Source organism: Thunnus thynnus, chromosome 17 (assembly GCF_963924715.1).
Source record: "Thunnus thynnus chromosome 17, fThuThy2.1, whole genome shotgun sequence".
Taxonomy (NCBI): domain Eukaryota; kingdom Metazoa; phylum Chordata; class Actinopteri; order Scombriformes; family Scombridae; genus Thunnus; species Thunnus thynnus.
Window position 1 is genome coordinate 23,513,724 of NC_089533.1, and position 11,917 is coordinate 23,525,640.

Consider the following 11,917-nt stretch of genomic DNA (forward strand, 5'->3'; position numbering starts at 1 on the left):
TTATCACTACCTTGTGAAGGGAAAAATTTAATTAAAAGTATTGAGTTCTATACAGAAAAGAATTCATTCAAGAATTCAAGTACAATGAAAAAGTGTACAGCTCCCATTGAAAAAAAAAAGCTCAAATCAACTATTTGCAGTTTACATTTCTTACAGGTATCAGTGATAATTACATTATGATAAAAACAGCACCAAATAGACACACTGACCATGCATCAGAGAGGGAGACATACAAAGGCACACTTTCAGTCCCACCAAACAATACATCCAGTCAAACACATTCAGACCCTCACACACACACACATATATGCCCTCACTCACCTAAAAATATCTCACTCATTCCTTCCCCCTGCCCACAGTGATATAGGTCTATCTTGTAAACATTGACAAGCTGTTTGTCATTTCATTTAACAATTCTATGAATAGTATTTAAAAGTTATCAAATTGTTTTTTAAAAAGTTATATTGAACTGGTATTCATGAAAAGTTGATTTGATCTTCTCAGACCAAACATCTGAAGTACGATCCAGTCCTTATTTCAGGCCCCGATTATGAGTGGTCTGTCCATCTGTCACTCAAAGCCATGCTCCGTCCTGATTTGTCCCAACATCTCGTCATTTCATTAGACGGCATCCGCTGGGTGTTGAAATCCAGCTGCATCATAGAGTCTTCCTCTTAGCATCTCCTCCCTGGCTTTGACTGACATCTGAACAGGAATAGTAGAGTTCTTGAAATGTCAGTGAAAAAGCATTGACAGACAAACACAAGGCCACAGCTATTACAGAGATCGGATGACAGCTAAAAATGACTACATAAAAAAAGGCATGCAGCCACCAACGGACCAGCAGAGAACAGAACAGGACCGGACGGAAAAAGGACAACCCGAGACAGAAAACACCAGACATTTGAAAAGAGAGAAAAAGGCAGGGGAGGAAGTAAATGGAGCAGGCTTTGTTGGGGGAGGGAGGGTCAGATTTTACCTGAGAAAGCGAGCTGCAAGTGAGGAGGCACAGCAACCTGAGACCCTGACTGGAGACTCTTATACAGATCTGAGGAGACAGGACAGGGGAACAAGAAACGAGGGAAAGGGAGAAGAGGGCGAAACAGATACCAACAAAATGAGAAGGGGGGGGTGGGGGCAATGAGAGTTGAGGAGAAGGAAGAAAAGATGGCAGTGAGGGCAGAAGGGAAAAAGAACAAGATAGCAGAGAGGGAAATGAGGGTAATGACAGCCAAACGGAGGGGGGTAACAAAGATAGAGGGCCAAATGAGTGACCAATACAGGATTGGCATAATTTTGGCAGGAGAGCCGGGGGGAAAAAAAAGGGAGAACAGAAGAAATTTTGGGAAATGAAGCAAACAAAATGGAATAATGTCAAACAGGAGAAAGGTCACAAGCTTACATCCAGACTCACAAAATGGTAAAAACAAATGATGCTATAACATAAAACACACAACAAGGCCTACACAGGAACACCCAAACAGACAACAGCAGGGCAACACACAGAGCGCCTGTCTCATGTGTTGAGATTGTCTTTTTCACATTTAATTCACTCATCTTTTTTCACACATTATACTATTCATTTTATTTCATACCTGCCACCAATGTTAAATATGTGTGTGTGGTGCATCATTTAAATTTTATTGCTGTAGTGTCCATGTTTGTGCCCTGCGTGCGTCACTCACTCTGTGTCAGGGTAGAAAACGATGCATTGCTACTGGCCGCGGAGCCGCTGGCTGCCGTACTGGAGCCTGCTGTACCCAGTGGAGGCAGGTTTAGCAGCGGGGGGAACTGGAAGGGCAGTGATACGGGCACCAGGCCCCCCAGCATCCCAAACCCCAGGGGAAGAGACGGAGCTGAGCCGAGCAGACTGCTGCTACCTGCCGTGGAAACCTGAGCAAAAACAGGTGGAAGATTTGAAGACAGGCAAGTGGGCAAAACCCTGAAAATGAATAAGTCTGATAACTCAAATCCCACCTTGCAGACAGTTTGGTCAGATATCAGATTGTGGGCAATGATCAAATTACTAAAGTGCATGTAAATGTACTGAATAATGATTCATTTGGATAACAGGAACCACATATGTTAATTTGGCGGTTATCTGGCATTCTCGTAGTACAAACCTGTGGCAACTGAGAAGAGACGGATGGCGACGGGACAGATGCGATGGGCTTGGCCCCCTGAGGTGTCCCACCCCCCAGCCTCTGACGCTGGCCTGGGTTGGCAGAGGCCGTTGTGGGGGAGGCACTGGATCCTGAATGCTTGCTTATGGATGAGGTGTTAATAAGGCTGGTGTTGGTGGTGCTATTGTTGTTTGGGGTCTTCTGGCTTCCTGGAGGAGTGTAGCTGCCTTGCCCCGGCTTGGTTGCTCCTCCTTGGGCACCTGAGAACGGCGGGCGGAACCCTGCTGGGCTTTTGGGGGTGTATTGGTGTATGGTGGGGGTTGCCTGAGACCTGGGGCTTTGTGAGATGGAGGGTGAGGGTGAGGTGGTGACAGTGACGACAGGATTGGGGGTACGGGGAGTGAGTTTGACGATGGGCGGGATGCTGCTGTGGGTGGACTTGGTGAGAGTGGCGTGCATAGGGGTGATGAAGTTGGACTGCTGCTGGGGCTGAACTACAGTGAGCGACTGAGAGAGGGAGGGGGAGGATTTGCTCTGTGGGGTCTGGGGCAGGCGAGTCGCCTGGAAGGTTTTTGGGGTCATGTGCACGGTTGATGAGAGCGTGTGTGGCCGAGACTGAGGCGATGTAATGATGAGAGTGTCACCACTGTTGGCTTTACTATTATTGCTGCTGGCTTTGAGGAGGCCAGAGGGGGTAGTGGAGACCCCCATCTTTGATCCTGGGGGCACAAGCGGAGACGCAGTAGGTGGTGGGCGTGGTTTAGATGGCATGGCTGAGGCAGGCATGTTGACTTTAGCCACACCCACCGGTCTGTGAGTGTTCAACACTGAGTGTCTGTGCACCTGCGCCGTGCCTTTAACGACCCCCATCCCATCCACCCTCACTGAGGACAGAGGAGAGGACGTGATGGAGGGAGGCCGAGACATAGAGGTGGAGGAAGACGAAGAGGTAGAGATGTAGTGAGGTGTGTTGGAGCTGGGCGTGCTGACAGAGTTCTTTTTCTGCTGCTGGATGAGAGGCGAGGGATGAAGGGAGGAGGGGTTGTTGGCCGTGTCGGGTCCTTCTGGGGATGGGGGGCTGTCCCCTTGGGCCAGGCCCTTGGCTGCGTTGCCAAGGATGGCCAGGGCCTGGGAGATGGAGTCCAAGGAGGGAGCCGTCAGATCCTCGTCGAGGGAATCGAGACATATGGGCTCAGACGGTAACTGAGGTGGTCGCTTGGCAACCTGGGCAGCAGGGGACGGAGTGGCACCTACTGAAGGAGTGGGCCGCTGAGCCCACACAGCCTCCTGGAATTATAGATCCCAAAAAAATACCAATTACAGAAACTATTTGATAACATTAATTTATGATAATGATGATCAACGAGCAACATCTTATGCCAAAAATAAACTCCACTCCTTGATCACTGCTGACCAAAAACTTATGGACTGGTTTTTGATGATAACTTTTAAAGGGTAATCCTGGTAGAGCAAGAACACTTCAGCCAGCAGCCGCAAAACAGGCTGCAATGTAATCCTTAGGGGCAATTGCGCCCATCAAAGTACGGAAATGACTCACAATCATCCTCATAATAATCCACAAGTTTATCCGTCATTGTTCTTAGTTTTTTTTTAGTTTCCTTACTGTCTAACTGCAGTGAAACTGCCCCGGATGTAGTTCCCTATGCAGCTAGTCATAATGCTGCTACAGGCGGCTAGTTCCTGTGTTTACTTTCATTGTCAGACACATAATAACAATCTGAGCCTGTCAGTGGCAAAAACAAATGCTTTTAGTGGACATACTCTGACAAGCACATTCGCCCCCAAGGATTACACTGCAGCCAGCCAAGCAATCTCGCTCAATACTGGACCAATTCCAAAAATTTCTGTCCCCATTAGTCACTTGGATCCCAGATGATAGGAAAATAGGGTTGAAAAATACCAGAATTACCCTCTAATTAAACCCTTCAAGGGCAATCAACTTAAAAGCTAGCACTTTCAACACAACGTGATATTAAATATATTGCATTGAAAGTAAAACTTAATGGCACAGAAAAGTCTAACCTTTGGCTTGGCCTTGGGAGTAGGGACCATCTTTTTCTTCGCTCTGGAGTGAAAAGACGATATAAGTGAGTGAGAACAAGCTAGATGACCAGTCAATTATGAAGAAACTTATTTATAATAAGTAGCATGACTCACGTGTAGCCTGTAAGGTGACCATGAGCCAAGATGCTCTCTTTGAACAACATCCTGTAACAAAAACATGTCAGAAATATTAATAAAAGATGAACAGTATGAGAGAATTTACTACTCAGATAGAAAGTAAAAATGAAGTGTGATTATCACAAGTTTGCTGAAACATCATCTTAGCAGAACAGGCACCCACCTGGCCTGCATCCAGCCCTTAGGCCAGAGAGGTTTAACTTCAGTCTCCATAAAGGCTTTGAGGTAGTCTTCTAGAGACAGCGTGTTCTTGCCCTCCAGCTCGTAGCAGCTCAGCTTCACCCGCACCAAGTTACACAGCAGTGACCTGCAACACACACACACACACAGTCCAGGTACTCCATCATGGGATAGAGTGCACAGTAAACTCGGCAGTCACACATTTCTCTGTTCTCTATTTCTCTGTTTTGTGTCTTCAGGTTATGCTAACCCTTTGTTGCTAACTTTGGAGCTAACCCCCTTCACTTTTCCAGCATTTGGGGAAACAACAGACGTGACTTTTTAGCATTTATTAACTGACACACTGTAGTCTGTATTGTACATTTACTGCCAGACTGACAACTTACTACTGACCTTTTCCTCTGCCCCGCTCACATCCACCGTCACTTCTCTGCCCCTCACGCTTTCCCACTCACTACGCAAACATACTCCTTAACAGAGCCAAGCTACCAACAGTTTCCCAGGCAACGACAGAGGTTGACTCACATACCGGAGCAGCGCTGCACAGAGACTCCCAAACGCTATTGATTTAATTAAAAAATATATTTTTTGGCCTGGCGGGGGTTCTCGTGTCATTATGGAGAAACACAGATTCAGTAAACGTTCAGTAAACGTTGAGCACAGTTAGACCCAGCAGTCTCCATTAGGTTGGGCAAGTTTGAAGTTGTGAAAACAACAGGGGTGTTTTGAATACACCCCCATTTTCACAGGTAATTTGTTAGTCTGTCCCTCCCGCCGCAGGAAATAATGGATTACTCCTGGAAAGCTATTGATGTAGCACTTTTCTCCTTATGAAAATAACAGAGATTATTCGACCAATGAGAATTTAGTCGGACGAGAGCATATCGACCAACTAATCAACCAGTCGACCAGCGGACTACAGCCCTAACACATACAGCTACATGCAAATGAGAAATGAACCTCACTTCCTCGGTGAAACTGACCTGAGTTTGTCATCCCAGACAAACTTCTTTCGAGGTCCCATCACCCTCTTCCCTGGTTTCTCCTCATCGTCATCCTCTGAACCGTTCTTCTCTCCCTCCTCAGACTGTTGCCTGTGAACAGAGAAATAAACATCATGTATCAAACATTTATAAATGATGCGGATGGAAATGTGTTGAGAAGCAAAAAGAAATAATGCTGCACTTAAAATAAGAGTCGCAGCCGACATGAGAACTGTCCTTACTTTGCCACCTTAGCGATACAGTCCATGTTGTATCGAGCGATCTGCTCTGGCATCACGCTGCACACAGCCAGCTTCAGCTTTAGCAGGGGTGTTCGAAGACGGTCATCCTGGACGACAGTGAAAAGCGCAGTCAGAAATGTGACACAGAGACAGGAGGCACACTCACATCTAAATATAGACCGTGATAACAGGCTGACACGGTTGTAACAAAAACAATGACTTGGCTTTCACCGTTACACTCTAACTGCTGCTTATATCTTGTGAAATAATGGACAACATACGCTTCTAGGCATCGTTTGCTAATCAATCAAATGAAACTAACTGAAAGGGTGATATTCTTTGGTTAAACAGTTCACTTTATGTTTGCTTTGTTTCAACGGCTCATAAACTACATCATTTCTAGACATTCAACTCTGCAGAGGACTATTTTTAAAGCACATCACATATCCTTCGAAAACTGTGGTGAGCAGTCCTCGTTTGGTACGGTTGGAGCGGCAACATTTTCAATCAATCACTCCCACACACCTGTATGTTGAGGCTGAGCTTCTTAAGGCGTTTGAGCAGAGCTTCTTTATTGCAGGGTACGAAGGCCTCCAGATGACAGTAGACGGCTGAACGCACCTCTGTCGGCTGCTCCTGAACCTGCAACTCAATACTGCCGCGCACACGCAGGCACAAAGAGAGACAGATGAAGGTTTACGTTTGTCGATTTTATAACAGCCTGCAGAAAATGAAAAATGTGGATGTTACTCACTCCAGTAGGATGTTGTTCATGTCTAATGTGAAGAATTTCTTCCTGCCCTCTTCATCAAACAGACGGGAGGCCTGTGAAAAGGAACAAACAATGAGCGTGACGTCAGCGATGAGTCACATTCTTGACAAACACGGCTATGAAAAAGAGGTGAGATGACATGTTTAACAAAAAGTAGAAGCAGCTCCTATGTGCCAAATATTGTCTGTAATAGAGCAATCAAACAAGAGCTTGACGTGTATCCTGAACACACCAAATAAGATTTAACGGATATTTTAAAACATGTGATCCGGTGAGATATTGAAGCTCGTACCGCTCTCAGGTCTTCAATGCGTTTTGTGAGCGGGCCTGGGAGTCCGCTGGGCAGGGGAGGAGGGGGCATCACATTACCCTGCGACACGCGACCTCCACCCTGTTTATGTCCCATTCCAAAGGAGCCGTTCTCTCCCGGTGCTGGACTGGAGGGCTGAGGAGAGTCCAGCATCCCGAAGTCCAGGTCCCCCATCATGTCCTGCAGCATGTCGTTATTGGCTGACCCCAGCAGTGACATCACGGCCGGGTCGGAGGTCAGGTCAGCCATGCTGCAGTCGTTGCCGCTGGTAGCCTTGTTGTGGGTGTTGATGAGTGCACTGTTGGCACTGGGCACTTTGGCGTTGGGTCGTTGCAGACCGGCGGCTGCGGCTATGTTTCTCTTCCGCATCTCCTCCTTCTCCCGGGTGAAGCGGCGCAGCATGTTGGCCAGGTGCAGAGAATCCTTCATTAGCTTCTTCCTCTTTTTCTTTTCTGGTCGATGAACATTCAGGGCTGACACCCTGCCAGTGCAGAAGAGACAAAAAAAGAGGAAAGACAAGTTAACTGACTGCATGGTGAGCATGTATTAATCTCTAGTGGTGTAACTCCTGCGGAGGGGGGAGGGCGCTGATGGGAAACCATGACGCATCTTGCCCTTAGGTGTCAGATTTGCTCTTGTGAACTTCCCATTAGAGAAGCCATTTTTCTAACCTATATTTGAATTTTGACATTGGAAATCAATCTCAACATTTGACTGCATTACCACACAGACTTCTGAAAAGAGGAAATAACACAAAAATATTCTCTTAGTGGAAAATACCACAAGCCTGAGATGAAACACTGAAGAAAAATGAAAAGCTCACCCGGGCTTTGGTACTTTATTCTTCCTGGGTTTTTTGTCTTCCAGAATTCCACCGTCTTGCTTTTTCCGACGTTTTTTAATCACCCGCTCTTCACCATCTTTCATCATCTTCTACAAACAAATACAAAAAGTTCGGTTTAATATTAGGGTACGACAACCGTAGTTTTCATTACAGTAGAATTGTTTTCCTTTACTAATGTGTACAATCTGCCTGCATATACAGCTGCTTCCCTTTACTATGTGTTCATACAAGTGCAGAGATGAAAGAACCTACCTTGAAGTGATTATTCTCCGCGCTGGCACCTTCGCCCTCTGAGTCAGATGCTGGTCTGAACTGCAGAGTGCCAGTGTTGATGTAGAAGCCTCCATGTTTTGTGGTAAGAGAGGCCGGTACCAGCTCGTCGTACTGTGGTCAGGAGAGATTGACAGTTACTCTTCATTTAGTTCTACTACTGTGTGCTACAACAACAGTTTGCCTCTGCTTAGATAAACAAATTATTTCACATAATAACATTTAACTTGACATATCATAGTTTTAATCTTCATAGTATACAGTCTTTGTAATAAACAAATGTTTTCCTAAAAAACTTGAACTTTATTTTTCATAATCTAAGATCTTTCAAAAGTGGCTTCACCGTTGACTACAGTTAATTGTTTTTTTCTAGCCGTATCTCATTTTTATTGCACATTTCATTGTGAAACATCAGTGTCCACCAACACTACACTCAAAAAAAAAGAAATTAATTTTTAAATCAAGCAAATTTTAGGCCTATATCCTTAATTAATACTTAATTTTAATCACTTTTCCAGCGTAATCACACTATATTCTCAAAATCCTGTGATCCCAGTTTGGAACTGGGACACAGCATGTGACTTTGTGTTCAAGTGAAATTTAGATCAGTGGTGATAAGAAGAACTGCATTGTGGATAGACAGGATACAAGTTAACGTGGTTCCCGGTCGACAAGTTTCGGTCCAAAACACACTTGAAAACATCTGAGATGAACCAACACTGCTCACAAGTTAATTACATATACAGATACAATGACTACAAACACAGCCTGGGTTGCGAGGTATTAAGAAATTTGTGCGAAATGGAACTCACAGCTTCTGAATTGTCAATGAAGGGGTCAGTCTCGTCATAACCATAACCAATGTCAATCAGATCCTGCATCCTGTCCTTTTTCTTCTTCTTTGAGCTACCACCCTGCAAACAGGAAAACACAACGACCATTAACTTTTAAAAATAAATCACACATCCTTCTGCACATACAGCTGCAACAATACACATATATAGACACATCTTGAGACTAATAACACTTACATATTTGCTCTCAAACTTCTTAGCCATCTCTTCTACCTCCCGTCTCTCCCTCTCATCATCAGCAAAGGGGTCGTTGGGGTCCAGGGGAGGCGCGAGTCCTTTAGGGACTGTTGAACCTGCATGCTTTACCTGAGGACAACAGTAAAGAGGAACGACATGAAGCAAACACAAACAACCATCAACCTCATCAGTCAGGTTTGCATCAATATATAACTTTTCAATTCATCATTCAAAATCATCTTAATGTACCTGTCCAGACTTTAGGGAAGGGTTATAATAAACTACTGAGCATAAAAATAATCGTAATACATTTAATTTGTACTGTGCTTTTCATTCACAGTGAATCTCAAAGTGCTACAGCGTTAAAAACATACAACACACAACATAGAGAAAGAGTTAAGATGATAAAGCCTTCCTGAATAGAAAGATTTAATGCCTGTTTTAAAAGAGTCTAGGGTCTGTGCTGCCTTCAGCACATGTTAAGAAGACTGGTTCACTGTTAAGGGCCTCATTTACAATACATGAGCATAATTGACACTCTTGAGGAAGTAACAAGTGTGTCATCTCAGCCGGACAAGCTGACCCGCACGTCTCTCCCTTAGGGGGGGATGCCAGGTTAGGCCCCTGCCGGCTGTCTCCGGTCAACAGTAACTCCTCACCTGAGAAAGAGTTGAGTTGACCAGCTCGCTGTAGCTGAACTCAGCGGAGCCACGCTCGCTGGGCTCGCTAAGAGGGAGGTTGAGGCGGACCGTAGGCTTCGTCTCCCCGGTCTCGGCGTCGCCTCCTTTCGTGTTACCGAGCAGACCTCCGCAGCCTCCTCCTGACCCGGTCGCCGCGGCACTTCCACCACCTCCATCTTTCCCAAAAGTGATGTCGACGGCCTCATCTTCGCGGCGGCGTTTCTTGCTGGACTCCGGGGTCGGCGGCGAGGTGTTGAAGGATGAGATGGTGACGAACGGCACTTTCCTCGGCTCTGCCATTTCACGCTCTCCGTTTACCGGCCGGGCACGCGGGGAGCGCGTCACTCCTCTGCGGCTGGAGAGCTAAACCTGGAGACGGTCGACAGCTACAGCTAGCTAGTTAGCTTCCTCAGAATGAGTGCTGCCGGCAACACAGTTACTTTTATCTCCTCTCAGCCCGTATTAATCCATATAGTAGTGCCCCTGGCGCAGCCCCCGTCACCTACGAGGGACTTGAACTGTGGGAAATCGCAGTTTTGAGTGCTTCCATGAAATTGGTTGTTAGCTACCGCAAGGAGGACTCTGTAGTAGCCATCTTGATCATTATTATCATTATTCCGTGGTTGGGCGTGCGTATGAAAGAAAGCGGAAGCCGGGGAGGAAAGGGAGCAGTGTTTGTCCAATGGCACAGCTGAAACAGCTCCGGGAGACGCCCACCGGACAGACTAGCGCGAACGTAGAGGAGGTGATTGTTCTTCACGGGCGGGATGTTTGGACTCTACTGTGTGTTTACTACAGCGACAACACAAAGGCAACTGCACCCCTGCCGCACCTGCAGTGTCCACAATACTGCCCCCCAGATTATGTAGACCAGTGGTTCTCAAACTTTTTCACGTCTAGGACCCCTAAACTGACACAAAATAGACCACGGACCTCTATTTGTTACGATTTTGCCCCAGGATCACCCATCTGGTAATGAAACCCATGACCAAAATAATCTTACACTCTGTCAATGTGTTATTTATGGATGTAATGAAAGTGAAAATAAATTAATCCTTATGATTAGATCTCAAAATGAGCAACAGCAAAACGTTGCAGTCACAAAATGTATCCTGAACCAAAATAAGGAAACCCTCATGAAGGGTTTGTGAAATGTCCCACATGGCTTTATCAAAAAATGATTTACAAATGCATTATAGATAAGTAATAAGCCTTTAAAATAACAACTTTTGGGTTGCCAAATTGTGAAAAATCTCTCTGGCTGTTGTTTATCCTCCAGTATGACTTGCTTAAGCTCTAGTTTATCAGGAGGATCTACCATAGAACATTTTATGGAAAAGTTTGCTGGACCAAAACGACATTGTTTATAATTGCAGACATTGGGAAGATATTAGAAAGTGAAAACATGAGCATTTATTAATGGATTACCAAAATGTATAGCTGTATTATTACTAAAAAGTAATATAACTGGTCTATAAAGTATTAGTCAATGATTTATTAACCATTAATCATGCCACTAGTGACTATTTTAAACCCTTTATAACTGGTGCCTATTACAAAGATGTACCATGTATCCAGAAAGTAAAGCGTTCTGTTTTGTTTTTTTGTTGTTTTTAACAAAACCTAATGAGAATTGTTTCACCATATTACATGTACAGTGCATATTACTGTATATGATAAAACTCCAGAAAATATTGTCACTTCTTAATGATTCATTTTTGCTTGTGGACATGATGATACAAGTCAGACCGGTCCAGTCTCTGTGTTATAGTGTCCTTGCATGAGCAACCACACCAAAGACAAAGACAGTAACTTTTTTTTACACTTAAACATATCCCTAAAAACAAAGAAAAGTGCAAAAGAAAATTGCTATTGCACTAAGAAGAGCATTTATTGTTTTTTAAGTTGCAGTTATAGGTCAAATTCTCTACTTTGGTTGTTGCTCTGCTTTCATACCCTGCAATTACTGCTTAGAATAGAATAACATGTTTTCAAGCAGAGTGGAAAATTGACTTTCCCTCACTAAATCATAAAAGCAAGACAACATGCAACATATACAAGTAACACAAGAACACGTGGTAACAAGATACCACTGAGACCGTATGAGGTACATTACAGTACACAAGTATAAAGACAAGAAAAAAGACATAATACTTCAATCAAAGCATAAAACAGTTGAACATTATATAAAATACAATAGAGAGTTAGCACTATCCTCAGGATTCATTCATATAACTATAAAGACAGCTGGGGGGAAGTGCTTGTTGATGAATAATGATT

General features: G+C 44.6%; 1 protein-coding gene across 2 annotated transcripts; it reads right to left on the reverse strand.

The window, feature by feature from the left end:
- Nucleotides 1-10,658, reverse strand: ubn2b (ubinuclein 2b). 2 transcript variants are annotated; one of them, XM_067616321.1, is made up of 17 exons: nt 9,617-10,657; nt 8,958-9,086; nt 8,739-8,840; nt 7,909-8,040; nt 7,636-7,745; nt 6,795-7,293; nt 6,485-6,555; nt 6,256-6,385; nt 5,731-5,837; nt 5,489-5,599; nt 4,489-4,632; nt 4,302-4,352; nt 4,167-4,209; nt 2,124-3,410; nt 1,686-1,893; nt 980-1,048; nt 1-705 (listed from the first exon to the last, which is right to left on the reverse strand). In XM_067616321.1, the coding sequence occupies exons 1-17, from the start codon at nt 9,935-9,937 to the stop codon at nt 659-661; spliced, it is 3,561 nt and encodes a 1,186-aa protein (XP_067472422.1). In that variant the 5' UTR covers nt 9,938-10,657; the 3' UTR covers nt 1-658. The 2 variants fall into 2 exon arrangements, with proteins under 2 accessions (XP_067472422.1, XP_067472423.1); XM_067616322.1 differs by lacking the exon at nt 980-1,048 and having other exon boundaries at nt 9,617-10,658.
- Nucleotides 10,659-11,917: the final 1,259 nt, after the last annotated feature.